Below are 26,843 nucleotides of genomic sequence, written 5' to 3' on the forward strand. Positions count from 1 at the left end.
TTTTTTTTAATGGAAACAAGTGTTTACTGATTTTTATTTTTTGTTTGTAGTTTTTAAATAAATATATGAAAAATATGATTATTAGGCCCACAATAAACTTTTTTAAATTTTATAAAAATTTACAATTAATATTTTATTTAAATTCAGCATATTTTTCAATTCTTTTTTTTAAATAATTTTTTTTTATGTAAAATAATGAAGTATGTTAATTATTCATTTATTAGTAAATTTAATTTATATAAAATTTAAAATTTTCCTACTTATGCGTTTATATACCATAAGTATAAATATATGATTTTATTTGTTATTAATGACCATCACTTATATTGGTCAATTATTCATTTAACAAAGAACTACTATTTTATTTTTGCAATATATGACTTTATTTATTTTTAATAAACTTTTAGTAATTATCAAATGTTACATGCTTACATTTGAATTCATTTATTTAAAAATAATTTTTTTATTTAAACAAACATTTCAAGTATATTTCATAGTCATCTTCATCTTAGAATTTTTTTTAAAAAATGTTTTACTTAAGAATAAATAAATTATAAATTATTTATTTAAAACATATTGAAATATTAATTTTTGAAAATTAAGACTTTATTAATAATAAAAAAAATTTTTAATCGTTTGCATAAGTAAATTTGAGTTAAATAAACTTAATTCCTTAGTAATCTAATAATTAATTAATATAATTATACTTTATTATATTATATAAAAATAAATTTTATAAAAAATTAAAAAAGTAGGCTAAATTTAAATAATATTTCATTTAATTAATTTATTGATTATGACGACATATGATTTTATTTATTTTTAATATTTATACATAATATCTTTTTAACTAATTTATAATTTTTTTACTCAAAATAAATATATGGATAATATATTGAAATATAAATACTGCTATTATAAACTGAGTACAATTGTATTAGTATGCTTATGACTAAGTAATATATAATATATATATTCTTTTTTATTTTGTTGCAATTGACCGGCAATTTTCCTCATGAAGGCAACTCTGTAAATTTGTGTTTTTTATAATTACAATTTTTTATGACATTTTTGGACAATGTGATTTTCGTTTATAATCTTTAAAGTACTATAATAATAGCATATAATGAAAATATACACATATTATTTAAAAATTTTGTTTCAAAAAATTAAAAATCATTTAACTAATTTGAATATCAATGGTATAGCGAAAAATTTTATTTCTATCGAAAATCAAAAAGATACAAAGCTTTGCACAAAAAGATATACATATATACACAATAGATATAATATAAATATTTATTCAGTATTTAATTGAAAATACAATGATACATATTATATTACTGTTATTTATGGCCGGATTATTATATTATTTAGTTAATATTTTTATATTAGGCTACACTGGTATTTGTCTTTAAATAGAAATAAAAATATATACTTTTTTATTTTATTATTTACACTACGTTGGTTTTTGGTAGCATTTTCAAAAGTATCTGAAATTTTTATTATATTTATAATTTTAAAATAAAAATTAAAGCGATGAAAATTTTTATAATAACATATAATATAATTTTTATAACAATTATAAATAAAAACTTAAAATACTATATATGTAATCATATTCATATTTGTTTTAATCAAAAAATTTTTTTTCTAATTTTTTTTGGTTTTTTTAAAAAACAAAGCAAATGTTTTTTTGACAATAAAAAGAAAAAATATTTGTTTCTTGAGTAATTATAAATCACATTATAAGTTTATATACAATATAAAATCTATATATGTAAATATTTTCAAATAGTTGTTTGTTTGTTATATATTTGAAATGTTACAAATTTTTATATGAAAAGTTATAAACAATTTATTAAAAATATTGACTGCTTAAAAGAATTTGTAAACATGTATTTAGTATCAATTTGATTATATAAATTGCAAATTTTAAAAATTTGATTCAATTTTATTTAAAATGTAAAAGTCGATATATAGATAGAGGTTAAATACTTTTCTGTCAAATTCTTACATATTATTTAATAAAAGATTTGAACATTTTTTATATATATTTTCTTTTGGTGTATTTTTTTTGATAATAGAATTCCATAATTTCTTATATGTATTTTCTTTCAATGTTGTCGTATAATTTTAAAAATGTAAAAGCATCATATTATTTTCTTTTAAATACAAACAGTAATAAATACAAATAATAATATAAACATTTTTCTATACAATTTTCATATATAGTTGTTTTAAATTTGATCATACCATTTAAAAACATTCTTGATAGACTTAAGTCAGATGTTATAAATTTGGTTCTCATATAAAAATATTAAAAATGAAAATTGGTTACTTTAGTTCTAATGAAAAACCTTGAAAAAATAATTTATTAATAATTTAATACATCTTTTGATTCTAAAGTCAATTTTGGAGTACAGTATAGCGGGCAATATGTTGCTGGAAGATCTTCTTTAAATAAATGTTACCCAAATAGGGTTTTATTTACTAAAATATTGTAGTTATTGAATAAGCGAGGGCTGATTTTAAGGTCTGTTTAAAGTTACTTGTAAAATAACATTTATGGTAAAATACATTTATTATTATAGCTTGTTTATCAAGTTTTGGATAACATAATTAAAATTTATCAATAAAAGATTAAATATTTTATTTAGGTATACATATTCAAAGTTCTTAACTAGTGTATTCTTTGCTTTGACACAGACTCGTATATTAATATAAAAATCACTAACACAAACAAAAATTTTATATTAACATGTAAATGATTGCCCTATTAAATCATGCACAGCATAAAAAGTTCTTACATCACTAATCTCAACTGCCCACAACAAGTAACCATAGTTAGTAGAAAAGAATAAAATCTGCAGTGTTTCCTGTTATTTTACAGTATTTATGCGTTTACATATAAGTTTGCTAATATACTTGTATACATATGTACTCAAAATCGACCTTGATTTTATACGAAAAGCAAGAAAAAAAAATTTTACAACATATTTCTTCAGGTGAAATTGTAAAAACAAAATTCTTCAGGGTCAAATTTAGTAGCAGCAACAACCGCAATCTACAATTTAGAGCAGCCGCACCAGCAACTTTATACATCAATTTTTTTTTTGCGTTGAATTTTTTTTTAAATATTTCTTCTGTTTTATTGTTGTTTTATAGTCAATATTGCAAAATACTGAAATCAGTTTTTTTTTCCTCTTAATTTAATTCAATCAAACCTTTCATTTAAAACAAAAATATAATAATAAACGAAATGTGACAGCAGCCAAAAAGAGGCTGCAGAGGCATCTTCGGCTGAATCTGTTGCTGCGGCTGCGGCTGCTGACGTTAAAAATTTTAAGTATATATTTTATTTGAATACTGTGCCTGTTACACTACCACATTGGTGTTTCTTACTTTTGAATAATAGCGATCTTCATTATTAAATCAAAACTAATTTATGCCAAAATTAATGTTCATGTAAAAAATATCATGAAAGATGTTTTAAAAGTAAAAAAGTTGAGAAAAATAAAAACCATACGATATGTGGAAATAATACGATTTTCAAACTAATTTCATATAAAATTTACTGCAAAACAACAACAAAACTGTTAACCAATTCCTAATCTCACGTTGCTGCAAAAGCTTTACATATATGAAGCTGACACACACGCATACACACACACGCACGCACAAACACACACACACACACATATAACTCATTCACTTCAAACTAATGCAGCATAAAATAATTTGTTAAACAAAAAAAAAAAAAAACTAATGAAATCAAATAAAATGATATTAGGTGAGATCGATTTGGTAAAAATATGGGCTATTGTATATGTCATAGACCAAAGCAAACACTCACAAAAATAAACTGAAATATTTTTTGGTGAATTTTTTTTAACATTATTGAGGTATAAAATTTTTTATATATTTTAATTTTTAGTTTTACGAAAAATAAGAAGTTAGTTTTTCTGGACTCTTTTATGAGATTCATTTGGTTATTAAGTTGTAAGTTTATATAAATTATTCTTGCGAAAAATATTTTATTTTCTTAGTTCTTAATCGGTTATTAATACTCATTTACATATGATTATATACGGAGTTGCAAAGTCACTCATTGTAAAAAAATCATTAATTATATGTAATTGAACTGGTTTCTTAAATTTTGTTAGGCTTTATTAACTTTCTTACGTCCTTACACAAAATTATGTATGTTTTTTTTAATGAATATAAATAATTAATTGTTTTAATAAATACTTTAATTAAATTGTATAAATAATAATCCAGTCATGGCGTAGAGGGAGATTATGAAGAAACCTCGCAGTTAATAGAGAGTAAAATCGCTCAAGTGCACTGACTCAACAAGCCTCAACATAATTAACTTTATTCTCTCCCAGAACCTCTTTCGTATTACTTACGAGAGGGTATCTTTTATAGCTGGTTTTGATTTCCAAATTGCGACTAGACTTTTTCACCCATATATGGACATATTAATATAAAAAATATTAAAATATACATCAAAAAAATAAAATATATTAAAAAATATATGTACATATATATTAACAGAAATAATAAATACATACTTACATTCATAAGTGAACAAAAGTTATTTTTAAAAACATTATATATTAATATTAATTATTAATCTAGTTCTATTTTCATATAAATATATATTATTATTATTATTATTATTATTATTATTATTATTATTATTATTATTATTATTATTATTATTATTAGTATTATTATTATTATTATTATTATTATTATTATTATTATTATTATTATTATTATTATTATTATTATTATTATTATATATTATTATTAATTATTAACCGAGTTCTATCTTCACGAAAACTAACGTCGAATACTTATTTAACATAAAATATTTCTAGTATTGTTGGTGGTTTGCTCTACCGTACGTATTTAAAATTTAATAACATTTGAATAAAGTTAAAAAAAATGCCACCTACAAATAGTACAATTTAAAATTTCCCCCTCCAACAAAATATTTGCACTTACCTGTTGACACTATCAAATTAAGTTAGCAGAAATTGCTGCCAGAATAAAAATAATCAAAATAAATAAACAAATAAATGTTTGTAAAAAAAAAATCAAGTTAATCAGTCAATTTGATTGCAGTGGCTGTGTCAGTGCTGTTGTAGCATTATTATGGCGTATTACGATACCTCATGGAGGCTCAGCGCCGTTATGCTGTTGTTGTTGCTGGTATTTTTGTTGTTAGTCTCGTTGTTGTTTTTGTTGATAGTTTTGTTATTATTTGTTTTTAGATAAGAGTTTTTATCGCGTTCACAAAGCCAAAGACACTTGAAAGCAAGGTGAGCGAATACAAGGGATGGTTTATTATGGCGCTGTAGTAATGTAGTGAAGAACAGTGTCATAATGAGTGCGTTGCTTCGACAGCTGGTAAGACAAATCGGCACATTACGATAATTAAATCGAGCATGTGATCGTTATAAACTGTACACACCACAATACAATTATACGACCGGGTATCGAATACTCGAACATATCATTCACTGCTGGTACAAATACACTGTGTCAAACGACAAATACACAAATTTATGAATAATAGTTGCAGTGGTAATGTCCGTTCGTATTGTTGTTGTTGCTATCGTAGCTGCAGTTGAAATATTTTTGCGTTTATAAGAAATGTTGTAATCAATGCGTACTTCTTACACGAGGACAGATCCGAAGCTTGTGCCGTAATTTGCAAAAAAACAAAGAAATAATTTTTTTTTGTTTCAATATTTATTTTTCTATTTTTGTCAATTTAATTGTTTAACAAATTTTTATAGCCAAAAGTAATTTAGCAAAGAGAAATACCAATAATGTGTCAATTGGTCTTGAAAAATATATGAATTTTTATTATATAAATTAAAAAATATTTTATACATATAATGGTGGAATGTGTATTGATAACTTGTTAAAAACATGTTTCTGTGAAAAGAATCAAAAATATTCAAAAAAAAAAAATGTGTAAAAATTTAATACAACCACAAAAAGTGCATAACCTATGATATATAAAAATCTGTGAAGTTGTATGAAAATGTCTTCAACAATATATAAAACATATCACATGCCTGTAAGTGTCTCCTTAAAAAATTATAAAAGAAATCACAAAAATAAAAAAAGAAACAAATTTGTTTAGAAATGGAAAAAGCATTAACACCCTTGGTATAGATTGCAAAGTTATGAGTGATATATATATATATACATAAGACCATTTCCACTATATGCTCGGTTAAAATGTAGTCCATACCAGAACTATTCTAATACAAGTGGACAGGTAGTGCAATGATTCGATTTATCGAGCTTAAGCATGTCTATGACATATTTAGGTTATTGCAAATGAGTATAGATATTTTTTACAAAAGTGTAAAGAATTTAAAAATAAATTGATCTAAATGTAATATTCTAATCCTTTCTCCGACAAAAAATATTACAAAAATTTATAATTAGAATATGCACGAATGTAATGTTATGCATGGATTTTTAATAATTTTATATTTGGTTAATTATATAGAAATTCAGAATAATATTATAGTCACATCTAATTCATATATGTACTTCACAAAATGTTGCTTCGAAAGGTATATATTTTTTATAATTATTATTATTATTTCATATGACATATGAAATTATTTATCATATAAATAATAATAATAGTTATTTCATATTTGTATTGTAGCAATACCGTTTCAATAACATATGTGAAACAGTATTGTCATTCAAGGCATCAAATTATAAGTTAAGGTTTTCCATTTTATAAAATAGATCACGCAATGTGAAGAACCTATATTGTATACTCTGTACACAATACAGTGCAGAATTTGGTCTGGACGATAGGCTTATACTTTATTAAAAATGAAAAAAGAATTTGGCCTGGACGATAGGCTTATACTTCATTAAAAATGAACACAAACCTCAAATTATTTATATTGATTTGTTAATTTTTGATCACGATTTTTAATTTGTTAATGTTACTCGTACAATATCTCACATTTAATGACAAACTAAAAACAAGAGTTTAAAATAAGCAGTTTAAGGCATAACTATTTTTATACTTAAAAATTGATATAAAGATGAAGCAAACATATCTTGAAATATATTTCCATATATATTTATTAAAAATATGCTAACAGAAGCAATCCTACAATATGAGTCATACAATTAGAAGCTTTTATTGTAAAAAGCAATTAAATATGATAAGAATTATTGGGAATAGTTAATTTAATTGGCATCATATTTAAACACTATAAGAATTATAAGAATATTTCTCATAATATACATCATATATATAATTTATGTTCAGAAATTAATTTGTCTACTTAATCTGTAGTTCAAAAATTGTGTCATTATTTTCAGGTCAAAACAGATTGGCCGAACATTAACACTAAAAAATGTTTATCGTAATATTGATTAAATTATCTCCGACATTTTCTTATTATGTGCCAAACAGCATAAATTCACAGTAGCGTGAAATTTACGTTTCTGTTGATATTTGGATATATGGAATATTTTTGCTTTAATAAGGTTAAACTATAATAAAGATTTCTCAATCCTTTATTGGCTTATTTTTTGAACGTTTTATCAATCAAAGTATTAATAATAGTAAAGACGGTGTTAGTGAGTCAAAAAAGCTAATAGTCATTTTTGCAAACTGTCTTTGCAAACAGATATAATCATACATTTTGTTTCAGCAGTATTCATCTAAAAGGCCTGTATTAAGTGAGATTTTAGTTTGAACTCCTCTGATTTTAGATACTTAATATCAATCCGACAACCCACAAGTATATGTTTTTTATTATTTACTTATGGAATAGAATTTTAACTATGTCTGCTTGTTCCTGTTTTATAGGTAAAGGAATGTCATTTAATGATAATTCAGAAGATTAATATATATTAATAATTAATATATAACAAATATATAATTATTATAATATATAATTAATACATACTAATTAATTTTATATTAATAATATTAATATATATTTAATTAGTGAAACTTGTACAAAATTAATAACTTACTATAATTATCTTTCTTCAATAGGAATTATGATGTTTTATTTTAGCAAATCTGTAATTATTATAAGATCTTGGAAACCATTTTAAACTAAACATTAATTATTATTTACGATATGCCTTGAGTTTATTAATTTTTTGATTTCTTCTTAAAGTTATACAGCAGATTTTATGATTCTTATTTACAAATAAGACTGATTAGTATGATTATATATTAATATGTTATATATATTTATATATTAACATGATATAGATCATCATCATTTATAAACTTTTCATTACCCTTTTCATTTACCATTTCACTGACGCTAACTAAAACAAGTTCTAAGTACATAAATTAGACTACTACAATATAAAGAAAATTTGGCAAGGCTACTAATGAGTGCATTCATTAGAAAATAGTAGTATGTTTACGAAGGCGCTCCAGAGAATCTGCTAAATAAAATATTTTATTATGTTGTGTGAATTTGTTTTAATATTAAAAAAGTAAGAGTAATTAATATACAGTTATGTAATTTACAACATATTCTGTTTCAAAATTGTCACTTGGAAGCAATAAAGTTAGCATAATAAAACAAACAAAGCTTTTTCCCATAACTTATTGCTGTGCTTTGTAAAGTAACAAAATCAATGTACATATTATGGTTCAAAATTGGGCAATCAGCAATTACCCGGAAATATAAATGGATTGTTTATATTTTACATAGGCTGGCAGAAGTTATCACTAAAAAAATTATTGGGCGTTATAGCAACAGAAGATCCAATCGTAAACGCAACCAATTGAAGAGGCAAATTAAATTAGAACCAGAAGCGAGTTAAGTGATTAAAGCTTACCAGAGTTTTCAATGGGACTCTATGTTCCTTATTGAAATTTTATTAATTAAATAAATATCATAAATCATAATTTATAATAATATCTTTAATTACATTCAAATATAAAATAATTGTAAATATATTGTAATAGATATATATAAAACGATATTTTTTACTGAAATAATGAAGCAATCTAAATATTTTGTAACTCCAATACGATAACTGCAGATAGCAGTTAAAATTAAATTATGAAATAATTAAAATCTATATTAATGTTGAATACAAAATGATCATTTGTAAATATTAGCACCTTGTGTTTTGTTATAAGATCGGCTTATTTGACCTTCTCGAAACCTATTCACATGTTCATTAATCCCAGTTTATAAAAAAATATTCAATTGACAACTTTTAAAGGCTGAGTTGGTATAGCCAAATCAAAGTTCAATATTCATCTTAAAGATTTATTATTAGTTAAAAATTTAGTATGGGAGGCAATATTTATATATAGTTAGATTCATTTAGTAAAGATAAAACTCAAGGCTTAATAGTTCTTAAAAGTGTTGTTACCAACTTTCAATTAATAAAATTTATGTGTGTTTATTAACGTTAATTTTGTTGTTATTTTGATGTTTAATAAATCAAAGGTAATCAATTTAGTTTGACTTTATTTGAATTTTTTTTAATTTTACAACTAAACGAAAAACTAGATTCGTTATAAAAGCGTAGACAATAAAAACACTTCGTCAACTTAAACGCATGAAACACAAAAGAAAGCATTGAATTAGGTGAATCAGCAATTTTTATCTAGACACTCGGCTTTGGTTTTTTTAAATTAATTATTTTTTTTTTTTGAACAAATTAAATATTGTATCTAAATTACTGTCTCGTGCAATTTGTTTTCAGTAAAGTTTGAAATTATTTTAGATACTCACACAAAACATTTGTTGCCGAGTAATAAGATTTGTTTTCTAAGCTTGGCTCATTTGGGTTTCTACTTATGGTTGCTTCTATCAAGTATCTGCAGGTGGGCACTTAAGTTCAACTTAGACTTTGGGGGGTGCAAACAATGAGGTCTCATAGGTGTTTGTTTTGATAGATTGGTTAGTTTATGTATGCTTAGTTTATGTATCTAGTATTTGTAACAGGTGAAAGAGTTTGTGTTTCGAAGGTCATTTGTAGGAAGCTTAAGCACCAGTGTAAATGTGCCAATAAATGTTTTAAATTAAACACATTTGTTTACGTCAAGTATATTACTGTTATATGTCAGCAGTTATTAAAAGTTTTATGATACAAAAGTGTGATTTCTAGTGTTTCGCTGAAAAATTGTAAATGAAGCTCTTTTATATTTATATTTAACAGAGTTTAAAGTTCCATAAACTCGTGCAAATTGTTTTGTCTTGAAACAATTACCATTTTTAGTGCCTATAATTAAAATTTATGAATTGTGCTCGAGTTAAAAAAATAAATCATTTTTATGGTACAGTGGCTATAGTCATAAGTGCTGCAATGAGTGAACTATGTACATATTCGGTGAGTGGCAGATACATTCTAAGAGCGTGAAGCAATATTTGAAGTATCTTTTTCTTACCACTGTGGATTGTTGGTAACTTACAGTGATTTGCACCAGTTACTTGCAATTTGACTGTTCTCAACAACCAATGCATAAGCAGCGATTGCTTCATAGTAGCACTTGTACTTACTGCAACAGAAGCATTTTAAATTAATTTATTTTTTTTTTTATAGTTTAGTATAAATTGTTTCGAAGTTTTAGTTGCTGTCACTAATTTTGCAGCACGCGTGAGTAATGCCACAATTGAAAGTAAAAACACAAAGAATTACTGAAATTAGAGATACTTTATTTCTTACTTTGCCGGTAAAGTTTATTATTTTGATACTGCAGGTAAAAATTTAATAAACTTAAAAGCTTACTCAGATTAAAGTTTTATTCCTATAAACTGAAATTATATTTTAACGACTTTATTAAAAATATTCTTTAATAATAATTTAATAGTTATTATTTTTAATTTGCAATTTAAATTGAAGTTTATTTAAAAACAGATTTTTATCGTAGGTGTTGAAAACTGAACTATTTTAATTGATCACCGATAATAGACGTACTGCATACTTGTAATAAAATATTTTAAAAATTATTGCTTAAATTAACATACCTTTATTAAATTCGTCCTTCAAAGAATGTTATTAACTCTGGTATTTATACCATAAAAGTTAAAAATAAATTTTGTTTTTTATGAAATAATTAATAACTTGAAGCAATAATAAGCTTGTTTTAATATTTTTATTATATTTAATATAGTTATACGTCTTAAAATTTTATATTTTTTTAATCGTTGTCAAGTTTGTGTTTAATACAACTTACTTTTTAGAAAAATAATTTCTTAAACACTCTTTTATTATACGCCATGTCGTGACAGTTCTTCGTTTACAGATATATTTTTCAATGAAAATTTAATGATTTTTTAGTTTTCTCTAATATTTCATTTTATTGTATTTCCTGTCCTTTGATCTCGACAGAATGTAAATGTATATCTCGCGACTCTAAGTCGCTGCGGCACACAGTTTTGTTAGATCTTGCTCACATAAAGTTTGTGATTAGTGACCCATCAGATTGGCTACCTTCTTCGTTTTATACTGCTATTCAGTTTGTGCCATGTTTAACCCATTGTGCACTTTATAAATCTGGTTTTTCTATTGAATTTCTTAAATACGGGGTTCTGCGTGCAGTCCATAGAATTCTTAACAGGGTTCGAGGTACCCTCAGTTTAGTAGCCTCCACTTTTTCTTATAAATGCATATTAAGATTCCTTATTTGTATAGCACCAGTGATGCTGAATATTACGGGTTTATAATGTTTTCATGATCTTTTATAATGATTTAGGGGTTTTTACTGGAACAATCGGATTAGCATTTTTATTACGGGATTAGAATTTATTTGATATTAAACTTTTAGTTTGCATACATCGTAATATCATATTTCAAAAAATTCTGTTCTGTGAGTTTTGACTTCGCTGTACTAGAATACCAATATTATCTACTTATAAGTTTCTTTTATTTATATCACTTATGTATGTATGCCAACAGATAAATATATAATTGACTGGACTAAGCAGACATTTCTGTTTAATATAAGAATTGATAGAAATTCGTAAAATCAAATCTAAATAGTGATATAAATAATACAAATGATTCGACAATTCATAGAAGTATCTCGTTGTTGGTTACACAAATTTTCATACAAATAATGATTCTTGAGTTTTTATAAATTTTATAATTAAAATTTTAATGTCACATAACAAAAATTCTCCTTTAAATATAAAAAGCATAATAAAAAAAATCGAATAAAAAGATTCAGCATTGAAGAAGAGAATTTCTAAACTTATAAATTTATGACATTTTTTAACCAAAGCTGATAATACATAGTTCTCTTCAAAAGCTTTTCATACATGTTATATTGATTAGAAGATTGTATATATAATAAAAATAAACTTATAAAACACGTGTTATTAATTTTTATGACATTTATTAAAACAAGTTTAATATTAAAAATTTAAATAATTTTTCGATAATAAATTGTTTTACATCTTATATTTTAATAGAAGTAAAAATTTATTAAAAAAATTATTACAACTTAAATGTTTTAGTTAATTTTTGGAAAATAAATTGTTTTATATTTTACACTTTAATGTAAATAAAAATTTATAAAAAAAAATTATTGCACCTTAAATGATCAAGTGTCAAAATTAAGTGCAACAAGTTTTACATGAACGTGAAAACGTAAATTTTATCTACAAATAAAAGATATGGTTATTGACTTATTTCAGTAAATTACATGTATTTTATTTTTGTTTAAAATTCACTTAAAATTCTTAAATTCATTAAATTGCTCTTGAATTGGATTCAGAACATTTTTTTGGCTACAGTGCAATTCTTCAACTTGAAGTTCCAGTATTGGTAAATTGTATTAATAATATCAGAGAGCAATTAACTGGTATTTTGAATATAAAAAATATATGTGATATTTTTTACTGTCTAAATAAATAATCAAAATATTTGCTACAAAAAAAAAAACAGGCTTTAAAACAAGTTGCAAGTTTATTGTTGTTTTTTATTATAAATTAAAAAACATTTTCTATACAAATTATAAATTTTGAATTAATATAAAGAAATTTAAAAAAAGCTTTCAGTTCATTATTTTTTATCCAAATCTTTTTCATCAATTTTACTATAATTTTTTTTTTCATTGTTGTTTTTTAATGTAATGCATATCGAAATTTTAATGAGCATACAAAATATGTTAGATTGCATAAGAGCAAAATAACCAAAACTTTAAGATAAAAGATGCCCAAATTTCAGAAAACATCAAAACATTGGTTGTACACCGTAAGAGCCATACATTGGGTTCAAACTAATTTTTTGTTGATTTGGTAAAAGTTTTTAGGTTTTGAACAAAATTCATCAACTACGTACACATAAAACCAAGAGATTTTCACATGCGCTTCGAGTCAACATGATTTACGATAGTAATGATCAGCATAACCAACATCGCCGTCAACACTATCAATAACATCATTATTACATATAGTATATACATGATGGTTATGATAACATATATACGTAGACATTTATATGTTATAATTTGTATGTATATGCATACACGTGCATCCGACATTTAATTAAATTTTTTATACAATTCAACTTGACCTATAAATGGTTTTCGTATTACCTTAGTCCCCTTGTGCACTTCATACGAGTATGAATGAATAGGTGTTGACGTATGAAAGTGTGTGAGAGTAACCATATACCATGTGCATATATTGGATGTATCTATGCAATTATATGGCGAACAACCGACTTTTAAGTGTTTGTATTTCAATTTTAGTAAAGAAGCAAAAGTAATAACAAAAAAGGAATTGAAAATTAAAAAACCATTAAAGCCCACCACAAAAAGAAAACCGTTAAAAATTATTACTTATATACATATATGTAGTTATATATTATATTAAATGTAAATAAAATTATGTATGTATTATATATGTAAAAATGCTTATTCACATGCTGTCATATGTACAAGTATTTCTTTCTTTATTTAATTCAAATAGAAATATATGAAACTATGTGAAAGACACTTTGCAGTACTTTTAATTTTATATAAAAAATTTCAGATGTTGAATGAAAGTAAAAGTGTTTATTCAAACTGTGCTTATAGTAATTTTATAAATTTATTAAATCAATTGATTTATTTAAATCAATTGTTTTGTATCGTTTTGTTAAATACAATACTTAACATAAAGTTGCTAAATACCAAATGCACAAAATTTTTCTGTAAGAAAATTTTTCCACATTATCTTATATTAAGTAGACCCACGAATTTGTTTGAGCAAAATTTTAGTGTAATTTGTTAATATTTCGAAATATACATAATTAAATAATAATTTAACAAAGCTCATAAAGTTGACATTTTTGTTGTGTTTGACAGACATAAATCTGCACTAATTGGCTAGAGCGTGAAATATTTCTAGCAAGACAATATGTGTGAAAGCATAACGTAACCATTGCAAATTTGATGTGATTTTTAGATTTGAGATTTACTAGTAACTACTGCTTTTTCTCCAACCTAAACACATTACACAAATTTTGTAAACAAAGAGAATCATTAAATCTGTCAACAATTGCAACAAAAAGTTATTAACTATAAATGTTAAAAAATTTGTTATATTATTCTTCTACAGTCTGCATCATCTGGAGTTACACAAAAACTTCAAAAATCATACAAATACGAGTACAATATGTATAGGTTCAGCAAGTGATTTATACCTGAACGTCAGACTACTACTACTACTATTTGCTAATTTTAAGATACTACTTTAATGCTTCCAAAACGGTCTTGTATGCTGCAGATTGAGACGCGAATTAATGTCTGTTGTATCAAAAGTAAAGAATATATTAAATTTATATATTTACTTGAATATTCATCATATTCACACAAATGCTTAGTAAATTGGTATTTTACATAAACCGCATTTTGAGCAGACTTTTAACATTTAAAATTTTTTATTACTGAAATACTAAATAAATTTCATGTTACTGTGTCAAAAACTCATTAAAATATAATTAGATGGTAGTTTATTTATAGCTTCAAAATAAATCAAATATTAATATTGCAAGATATATAAATTTTTATTTTGTTCAAACTAAAAAATGTTGGATATTATAGAAATAATTCAGATATAATTAATAAAATTTGTAACTTCATTATGTGACGTACATAACGTAACATTTAATGAACCGATTTATTTTTTAGATATATACATATACCTATACAATACTTTTTAGTATTTCTTATTTTTTTTTGCTAAATTTTCTCACGCAACGTAACGACATCTAAACATATTCAAACCATCTACACTGTTCTGAGAGAAATTAGAACAGACTTGTAGGCAAATCCAACATATTGTTCTAAAGAATATTTATTTGTACTATATATATCACTTTAAATTGTCCACTACAATTATAATGTAATATATAGCACACTGAGAGTGATTATCAAATTCCTAGATTATATTCCAATGCATCCCATTGGACTATTATAAATTAACTATTCTCAAGAATTATTTATATTCAAAGAAATACTTGAATCTATATTTTATTTTTAAATAAGTTATTTCCATGGAATGACCGAAGACGTGAAAACATCACACATCTTAAAGACGTTTGCAACATTCTAATAACAGTTCTAAGAAAAGCCATAATTTTTGAAGACGTATTATAGTTGAATAAATGCATGAGATAATAAATTTGTATAGTTTCTCTGAAATGTTTTATATACGAGTACTATGATAAAAATAATTATTTTTTACTTCAAATTAAATGCAATATAATACAGATAGATGCCTGACTTCATGTCGTCGATTTATACCAAAATAAAAATAAACAAAAAATGAATTTACGTTCTACAAATCTTTAATAAATACGTTTAAAAATACAGCGGTATTTCGCAACTTCTAAGGAACAGTGAAGTGTTTTCTAGTTTCTTTCTCTATTTTATGAATTTTATCGCATTTAGTAAATATGATTCAATTTTATTCAAATTTTAAGTTTATGTATTTTCAGTGAAGAGCAAATTATATCGTAGAGTATTCGGTGCAAAACCATTTATTAAATTGACCATAGAAATAAGGGCAAGTCTAATAAATATTCCAAAATCAAATTTATTAACAATTGTTTATTTTCCCGAAATAACATTGATCATTGGCAAAGTAGATTATTAAAATACCAATCATTTATATTTTATACTATGTTTAGACAGCCAAATTTCCTTAATTTCGTCAAAATAAATTTAAGTTAATTTTGAAAGTGTTCATACTGTTCCGGATTAAGGAAATCATATGTGTTTTGTTTACAAATCGAAATTTAAAAATTAAAGTTGATTATTATAAAGGATGGCATTCAGTAGTTTAATTAACTTTAGTGGATTTCAGGTATATGAATTATTATTTTTACTCTATTTTAAATTGATGACAATTACAGTCATTTCTCTTTATCCAAATTTATAAATTTGTACTATTTTCAAAAAATTATCCTGGTTTAATTAAAGTCAACTGTCACTGCCATTTATTTAAAAACAATGTCATCTTTTCGTTATCGTTTCGATTAAACATTCGATTTGTAAACAAAAATCATATAATTTCCTTAAGTTGGGACAATATGAATACTTTCGAAATTAACTTAATTTCATTTTTACAAAATTAAGGAAATATGACTGTCTGAACATAGTATAAGATTTTTGAGAAATCAAGGTGTGCCTGAACATAGTATAACTCAAAAATTAATTGAATTAAAATGAATAAATATATCATAAATTTTAAAATAATCAATTTAAACTCTTTTTAAAGTACAAGAGGTTAGTTTTTTTATATAGAAGATAAGTGAATTATTCATTCAGGTAGTTTCTATACAATGTACTTAACTTTGTCGATTATCTAATACAGAGAGTTAATATTGTTTTTTAAATTCAAAAATATATAAATCAATATAATGTAGTTTTTTGTCTATCCATTATTACATTATTAACAAATAGTTGTTTAACACTTGTTAACGAAATAAAAGGGCTTCACACAAATCACTTACCATATTACTTTGTACAAACATCTAAAGTTTATTTCACATAAATAAAATGCTTTAACCGCAATCAAGTACCGATCTTATTTGCAATTTAATTAATTGTTAACTAGTAAACCATCTTTGAAATTAATTTTTTTTTGAATTAAATTAATGTATTTACAAGAAAAAAAAAACGTAGATAACGCGTTTTTTTTTGGAGATATTAATAAAAAAGTTCGTACATTGCGTAAATTTCTTTAACAAGAGAAACAAGTCAAATTTTTGTAAAACCTTTTGGACAGTAATTTTGGAGTTCCCAAACTTAAAACATAGATATGTGTACTTACATACAATAATTACTTTGTTCATACGAGTCTCTCAAACCTCAACGGTTGTGTTTTTTGGGCTACCGATTTGCAACACTACCAACGGTTTGCCGGGTGCATTTCGCTGTACCAAAATTTTATTTAATCGTGGCGTGATGAGATGTGGTTCCATGCATTGTATATAAAATACAATATGATGAATTGTATGTGACTGATGCTGTTGCTGTTACAAATGTTGCTAATGATGAGCAATTATTGTATGGTCAAGCGTTAAATAGTTTCTTCTCAACACTAGTAAAGTTAAAAGTAGCTGGGAATGACAGCGGCTTTGGATAGGAAGCCAATTTTATTTAATTTTTTATTTCTTCAAAAGGAAAAAAAATTGGGTTTTGTGTACTTTTTAGTTAAGTAATTTATTGTTTGTGTGAAATTATTTATAACTATAAATAATATGAGCTTGTATAAAGTTTTCTGCGATATATAATGCAAAGACTTAAAATATAATACTTTTATTTTTATGTGTTTTGGAAAAGGGTCACTAGGGGTATTAGAGTGTTGAAAAACTGTTTCCTCTTTTCTCTTTCCTGCGTTGCATTTAACGAAATTATGTGTATTTTATTTAAATACTTATTCCCACATTATGTACTGTCTTATATTATATAATGTATATGTTTGTATGTATTATCATCGTAATTTAAGGATTGTTACGCAAATATCTTCAAATTTAACGAAACAAACACGATTTAAGAAGATCATAAATTATTTGATGTACATATAACAAACAAAATTTTATACAATTATATTATTACCAATAATGAGATTGAAATGAGAAATAATTTATTTGTTATTAGTTATTTTAATTAAATTAAATTTAAATTTTAATTTGATTAATTTTTTACATATTTGGTTTTTGCAAATGCTGTGCGTTTTTTTTTCTCTTCTTTTTGATATCTTTTTTCGCTTGCAATATTTAATTAACAATTCAAAATTTTTAATTGTGAATTCTTATTTTTAATTTAATTTTTTAATATTTTTTACTTTATCAAACTAAATAATTTGTAATAATTTGTAAATTGTTATTTATTACATATACATTATTTTTTTATTTTCTTATTAGTTATAAGAAAAAACGCATTTTTAAAAATAAATAACAAAATAATCACGTCTCTAAATTCTTATTTAACAGATTTTTTTAAATTATAAGCATCGATGTAGAATTTTATGAAAAAACACAATTTATGTATACATATGAGTATATGAGTATATTAAGCTTTTGGTATGTAGTTGGAACTATGTATTTTAGATTTTTTTTCTTTAAATAATTTTACATTATTTATAAATATCTGTTATTGTTTGTGCACTTCTCTTTTCCTTCATATGCCAGTTTAAAACTATTATTTAGGGATAAGACATAAAACCCTTGAGATGTAGGAAAGTGCTTTGTGCTATTTTAACTCGCTGACTGATATTGGTTTCATTTTCTTCGTCTTTAATTTTTATACAACAAGATAGTAAAACTGCTGAACAGTTTCATTTATAACCATTTTTGTTTTCTTTGGTATTTCTTAGTTGCAATACAATCAATGTTTTTTTTTATTTGGGATTATCCTATTTATTTGGGTTTGGGTTTATTTGGGTTTAAAATTAAATATATTTAATATATACTATAACTCACCATAGTGTGTAAACCATCCGCACTAAGCTTAAATATTTTCTAATTTCATTAATTTTAATAATAACAACACAAAACATTATTATTATTAATTATAGTTGGCAGTCACTAAATAGTTTTAAAATTCTTTTCAATTGAAAATTTTAAAATATTTATCATCATAAAAAACTGAAGAATTTGCTTAATCATCACTTTAGCATCTTTTGAATTAAAATAAATTATATCTGTCATTGCACAAGCATTACTTTAAAGGGCGAAATTAATAAAAAAATTTGCAAATTTCATCGACGTCAAATAACGCCTCATTGATAACTTCATAAATGATTCCTCAATTACACAAGAAAATTACGTCAAGAATCATAAACAAATTTCGTATGCTCACGATGACTGGACAAATCTTTAATGACCAACTCGAAAAATTTACAGAAAAACGTAGTAAAAAATTAAAAAAAGTAGTTTATAATTATAAATTTAGTCGAGAGTCAAATCACAGCTAGCGGCTGCCACAAATTAATAATTAAAAGCATATATTTTTTTGTGTTATATGAATAAATTTTTTTTATTTTTTTTAAAGTTTTTTAAGACTAATGTCATACGTGCTAATTCAGTTTTTTTCCTGACTTTTTTACACATAATTTAATCACCACTTGGTGCTGGTCACAGAGTTGAGCTTTCTCTACTTTACAGTGATATCAATATTGCCAAATTCTATCCAAACAGAATTGGTTTCTTACAATAGCACAACTACTAACATAAAATATTAATTTATGCATTAGTTACCGGTTTTAGTTAAGAGTCAGAATGATTTTGAATATCAATTGTTGATTTTTATATCTGAATATCTGAATACATAAGAGAACATATAAAAGTGTCTGCAGATTAAAGACAACTTGTCATCTATTCTCTTTAATTGATATTGAATACCGTTTGACTCAGCTGGAAAACTTCAAATAAATCTGTTAAGCAAGTCTTAAAGTTCGATATAAAGTTCAACAAACTGCAGCAATATGTGTGCAAATAAACGCTAAACTCCAGCATCATTGGCCTCAAAGCCATTTGACTATTTGTCAAGCAAATGTTTCTTCATCATAACAAATTTCCAAGCAACAAATTATAAGCACCTTCAAAATTTGCATTCTGCTGGGGCAAGAAAAAATTAATTTTGCTTCTGATTCTTGTCGTGTTTCTTCAAAAGTCCAAAATGTAGATTATACCAGGAATGGTATATAAATGACTTAAATGAGTCATAAATTTTTAGATGTTTTGTTGCTAAATACGCAAAACTCTGCTGTAGGTTCGAAATGATTTTTTGTTTGTTATTCGTTTTTAGAATATTTTGATATCTCAAAGTAATTCGTTTTTTGTATTCATGCATGGAATTTTATAGCTTCAGTAAAATTTTTGCACATAGTATATGTATTATTTAAATTCAGATATTCAATACAATATATAAATTTATTTTATATGCATATAAAATAAATTATTGTACGCTGTTGATACGCTTTACTAATCAATTTTTTGATTTTCTTAAATTTTAAGCAGCAAGTTTGTGTCTTAAGTTTATTGTTTTTAGTAAACTGTTATGTTTGCAGATATATATTTTAAAATTTTAATTTATCAAATCAAGGAATTGACAGATTATTGGCACACCTTGTAGTATTTAAATAAAAAAGTTGGAGTATTAAATTTTTAATTTAGAAAATTTAATTTCTTATATTAATAATCATATAATTTGATAGTTATCGATGTTTTCAATTTTGTTTAAATTTTTGACATTGAATTTCAAAACTTATATTGATATGTTCGCATTTTTGCAGCTCATTAAATTAAGCACTTTATGATTTGTTTTACTTCCCAAAAAGGCATATAGACAGTTATTTTGTATCAAGCTAATTTTAGCTATATTAAGTCAGTTCGACTTTTTATTACGTTATATATTTATTTTTGATTTCATTCAAGGAGACGTTTAATAGCTCCATTTCCATATTATGAATGCAAAAACAAGAGTGTTAGGTAAAATTAAACACAAAATAGGTCGCCTTATCTAATTAATTGACAATTAATAAGACTTAAATATTTGCAGATATTGCTTAGTATTTCCTTAATACAAAAATTTATATTTTATATTAACATTTATAAAATATTAACATTTATGAAATATTTAGAGTATTAACATTTATATATTATTAACATTTATAAGTCATTAACATTTTTGAAAAGATATTTATAGTGGTACTGTTATTGATTAAATTGTGAGCTCGAATGTGTGCAATCAATAACATAGATAGGAAGTATCACAAAATATTATAGCGGAGCTGAAAAAGATATTTTTAGAATTAGTAAAACTAGAAATGCTTTTATTCAATTTAAAAAGATAGGACCTGCATCTATATAGTAGTGAATGAAACTTTATTTAATTAATACAGAAATAAAGATAGCTCTATTTAATGAAAATGAAACATGTAACATAAAAGGACCACTGCAATTCAATTTAAAATTCAAAATTTTATGAACAAATATCTAACCAGCATCTTACGTATCTGGTCATCTTTAAGAATTCCCAGTACCGATCTGTGGGCTATTACAAGCTAAAATAGAACTACAAGAGAAATACGGAAGTACAAATGGGTCTCCAAGGCGCACATTCTCAAAAAATCAAATAACAAATTTTGCACAATAGATACTGAGATGAAAACCCGCAAAGTTCTAAACGCCTTGGTTTTTCAGCCATGACTTAGAGGATAACAGTAGAACAAAAACTAAAATACCCAAATAATTTATAGAATGACATCATTCTGTAACAGAATTCGACATAAATTGATATTAAAGTCTTTATGCTTCGCTTAGGAGGATACAGTCATATGCATACTTCATACATGCCTATATACTGGTATAGACGTTTTGCCAAGTAACTGGTTGTTTTTAATTAAAATATGTAAAGCCATTTAAAATATTTTGTATGTAATAAGTAAATTAAATTCAAAATCTATTCTCTCCCAAAAAAAGACAAGATTTGATTTCTTCTTAGATAACCGATACAACTATTTCATTCCATTTAAACTGCACCATTTTAAATGCTATTAAAACATATATAAACAAATTACTACAATATGTCTCAATTTAAAATATTTAAGAATTTTATGTGCCGCCCACATGTTCCCACTTTGCTTCGTTCTTGGTTTATCTTGATCTCGATCGTTGATATTATGGTTATTTTGGTCATACTTGTTAAAGCATGTTAAGTTTAGTTTCTGGTAAGATAAATAGAATTACAAAATTAAAAGGTTAAAACACTTCAGAATTCAAGAATATGTAAAATAGACATTTATGACATTCAGTTGTGTAAAATTTTAGAGTGTCCAAATGTCTATTTTATTTTAAAAATGCTAGTCAGCACTACTTGAACTTAATGCTGTACAACATTGAACATTAAATGTTCAACGTATCGTATGAGTGACATTAACTAAATTTTTTTTTTTGTATTAATACAAGCTAACTATACATAAAAGTACGTGTATTTGTTCTATAGGTGAAGTAATTATTTTAACTCATCAATATAAAACTGTTAATTAAAATCAATGACTTATAATTTAAAACACATTATTTGTACATACATTAAAAAACACTTAGGTATAAAACAATAATAATTTAATAACGATTTTGTTGAACTGTTAACCTTTTGATAATAATTAATTTTAAGTGTTTATTTCTTAATCTGATGTTTAAGCGCTTAATGTAGTAAATAAACATTATAATTATATAAAGCATTCAATTATTTCGAAACAAATAGATTTAAAAGCCAGTTGAATTTAACACCCCACAGTTGTAATTATCGAAACCACTTATTAAAAATAGTATTTCTTAAAACCGATTCCAATAAAATGTTTAGTATTTCTTAAAACCTACTCAAATCAAATTTTTTATTCATTTCTACTTGCGTGTTTTTATTAACAATTACCGTGATAATAGCTTAAGTAAGTAATTGATACTTAAATGTTTAAAGTACAAATTTATGTATATATTTTATTAAAATATTGTTAGAAAAATATTAAGAAATGTTGCTGTTAGATTCAAAGTTCATTTGCATATCGCAAGAAATTTGTTCAATTAAAATGAAATTTATAGAAGTAAATAAAATTACAAGAGAAACAAAACGGTTAATAAAGAAGCCTTGAAAATTTAATTAAAAACAATTAAAATAAAATAATAGTAATTACTTATAGTAGTGCATACTAAACAAAAAACGTCGTTAAGATTATAACTAATTTTGGTATTTCTAATTTTAATGAATTTGCAAATTCCTGTTAATTTAATTGCAATACTTAAAAACGTTTTACTGCATTTTTGTTGATGTTCAACTTAAGCTTGACTCGCCTTGTTTTAATGTTTAAGCCTTGCATAAATTGCAACTGAATATAGACACCGATATTATTGTTTTTTATACAAAAAGTGATTCAAATATTTCCACATGATTGTTTGATTTATTTTGATATAGTTACATACCTTTCAAACTTGTTTATATGATAGTGTAAATTTTTTACCATAATTAAACTCAATCATTTGTTTTATCATTCAATGAAGTTAGACTTTAGTATGTATGTGCAATTCGACCTTAAACATTATACATTTTTTAAAAAATTCAGTTATTTTTAAAAAAGACCTGTTCTAAGAATTTATCGTTAAAAGCAAATTTTTTAATAACTATTAGAGAAACAGTTTTAAAATGCAACAGCGAATAAACACAATAAACACATGACACAAAATTAATTAATTTAATCCAGTTGAATTATTTAATATCTTTCATGCTATCACCTTTGCTCACAACTATCCATTCCCTGAACAGATGAAGTTAGTATACAAAACTGTATTTGCAGTAAGGAACTATAAGATATCCATTGTGTACCAACGCAATGGGCACATCAGAAATAGATTTAGGGTTGGAATAATAAACGGTGATATACTGACATGACCGAAACAAATTTAGTTGGCTTGCCCCCTCCATCCATCAACTGCTGCTGGAAAAGTATGCATTTTCGTTTTTAAAGTATGAACACGCTTGAAGACACAGGGGGTAGAAGATTCTTGGTCTATCTCGCTACGTCCATGATCAACGCTAAGTGTAGTATAACTAATAATATAGTTTTACATAACTAATAAACTTGTGTTCCTACACATAAACTGTATCCATTACCGATCAACGCTATTAAGTGTAGTAAAACTAATATTATAGTTTCAGATAATAAACTTAAGTTCCTATACATAAACTGTATCCACATCCGATCAATGCTATTAGGTTTAGTATAACTAACATTATGGCTTCACATAACTAAAAATCTTGAGTCCATTTTCGATCAACGCTATTAGGTGTTGTGTTACTAATATTACATATAAAGTTTTACATATAAACAGTACCTGTTGCTATCTGCATAATATCCGTATTATCTTTTAATAAAGAATATATCAAACGAAGTTCGAAGTTCATTAAAATTTATCAAATGAAGTTAACATAACCAAATTAGCCAAATAGTCCCTTATGAGTTGTGGACACCACACTATACCACCTATATTACGTACCTTCTAACCGCGATTATTTAATATCATAAACAAAGCACTACTTGTAAAATTGTTTTGTTTTTCTTATTATGTTAGATCTCCATAGGTCAAGCCTTTCTGTATTGCATACATACAAGAAAAGTTATTATAAAATAAATTTTAGTATTTGATATAGCACATGTCAAACATAAATATTTATTTAGAAATATAGAATTTGCTAATATATGTATGCACACATTTAGTCAGATATCTAATGTAAAAGTAATGATAACTTAACGAATGAATAAATAAATTTTTATGATGTTTATACAAGAGAGTGTATACATTAAAGAATTAGAAAATAAATACTTCCGTAGAAGTAAATTAAAGGTAAAACAACATTAAAATACCAACCTAACTACGTCAAAACATATTTCAACGCAATTTGAAAATAAAAATACAATTCCACACGAATAAATGTAAAATTAAAGTTGAATTTAATTTGATGTCCGGAAATGGTGACAAAATATTATAACGAAAATTTTATATTTTTTTAATATGAAAATTTAATTTTGTTATTTTATTCACCACTAAACCTAAAACCTACATGCAAATTTCATGTAAGATACACAAGAACTTCGCCTTCAAAAAGTTCAACATTGTCCAAAAGATTTGATAGCAGTTTTAGATACGAGACCAAATACCATACATACGCAGTACACACATTAAATTTAATAAGTCAAATATATTTAAAATATTTTTTTCAAATTTTATAGTAATTATTATATAGTTAAAATAATTGAATAATTTTTTTCCTACTTTTGCAATTTAGTTTAACAATTTTTTTCTAATTTTTGAGTTTCATATATGTATGTGAAAAGTGAAAAGATTTGTAATTATCAAAGTGGCGACACGATAACTTTGTACCTAACAAAAAAAAGAAAAGATTTAAAACTAAACAAAAAAAATATAATTGAAATTAAATGCCGCTATTGAAAGTGAATTTCAGTTATAATTAGATGTAATCAATGTTAAAAATGCGTCATATTATAACTATTTTATGTTCCCAAATCGAGGGCTGGGTCAACATTCAACACAAAAACTAGTAGTAAAAAACAATTACATCACAGTGGCAGTAAAAAGTTTTTTTTTACAAATAAAATATCTCAAAGAGTGCGCATAGAAAAGTAAAAGTTAATTGCTATTACGTTACAAGTGCTTGCATGTCTGTTGTCAATTCAATAGAAATAAGAAATACTTCAAAAATGCCACCCATTCATTATGGTATAGTACCAACACATGCCTAGATATATGTAGAAATCTGTAAGAAGCGTTTAGTTTAATGCATCTGAAGAAAAAAACTTCTCGAAAGCTGTTACTCTATGCTTACCCAGCAATTTTTGATATTTTAAAACAATTCAGAAATAACTGAAGCAGACTTATAATCATTAAAGAAAAAAAGAAAAAAAACAACCAACAGATTAAGCATCACTACTTCACATTTCATTCTGCTTCGAAGCTCGCTCGCTCTCTCTCTCTCTGCATTAGTTTTAATTTAAAACCGATTTCGTGATGCTGTTTATTCAATTCGTGCTAATTTTTTAAGAATGACTTCGACAAATAGAGGAAAGAAAATAAATAGTTGTAGATTATATCTGTGAGTATTTGTGTAAATAATTATGAATAACAAATTCACAATTCTTACAACATCAACGCAAAATAAGTAAAAATAGAAAAAGTTGCAAATATTCTGATACTCGTACAAGAAAAAATGTTTGTAAACAGAAATGAAAAATTTTTACAGTGCGTTTTTGCCAGCGCCTGTTAATGTTAATCAGCAAATGTTAACGCGAATTAACGTATTGCCTCTGTAGCGATTCGCAATTTTTGGCTTTGGTAATGTGTTGCTGAAATTGTAATTACTCTGTTGGCCGTAATTTGCTGTAATTGTTCAATTACGAATTTGTTGCAGTTAACATAGATTTTGCTTTGTTGTGTTGTTGGTGGTGTTTTATTGTCTGAAGGCACAGCGATTTTGAGTTTAATTGGAGCAGACAAACTTACACTTGAAAGCATTGAGCTCAGTGAATGATTAACACCAGCTCTAAGTTACTCATTAAGATTTTAAATAAAATTAAATTGTCAAAAGCATTTATGTTGTTAAAAATTATATTGTAAGTATGTACTTAATATAAAATTTGCAATTTTGCGGAGCTAAAATTCCATTTGTATAACTATAATGCCTTTAATTATTGCTGGTTGGATATTTAAAAGGTCAGTATGGACTGCGTTATCACCTTAACAAAATGGGTCTGTCCAAAGAGATAAATTGTCGACTCTGA

General features: G+C 24.7%; 1 protein-coding gene across 1 annotated transcript in view; it reads left to right on the forward strand.

Moving 5' to 3' along the window:
• The first annotated feature begins 5,987 nt into the window (after positions 1 to 5,987).
• LOC119676157 (elongation of very long chain fatty acids protein-like) overlaps positions 5,988 to 26,843 on the forward strand; it is a 36,767-nt gene continuing 15,911 nt past the window's right edge. Inside the window, exon 1 of the mRNA XM_038087390.1 lies at positions 5,988 to 6,100. Coding sequence (XP_037943318.1) covers positions 6,059 to 6,100 — 42 coding nt within the window. The 5' untranslated portion in view covers positions 5,988 to 6,058. The remainder of the gene's footprint in view (positions 6,101 to 26,843) is intronic.

The sequence above is a fragment of the Teleopsis dalmanni genome, chromosome 2, assembly GCF_002237135.1.
Source record: "Teleopsis dalmanni isolate 2A chromosome 2, ASM223713v2, whole genome shotgun sequence".
Classification (NCBI taxonomy): Eukaryota; Metazoa; Arthropoda; class Insecta; order Diptera; family Diopsidae; genus Teleopsis; species Teleopsis dalmanni.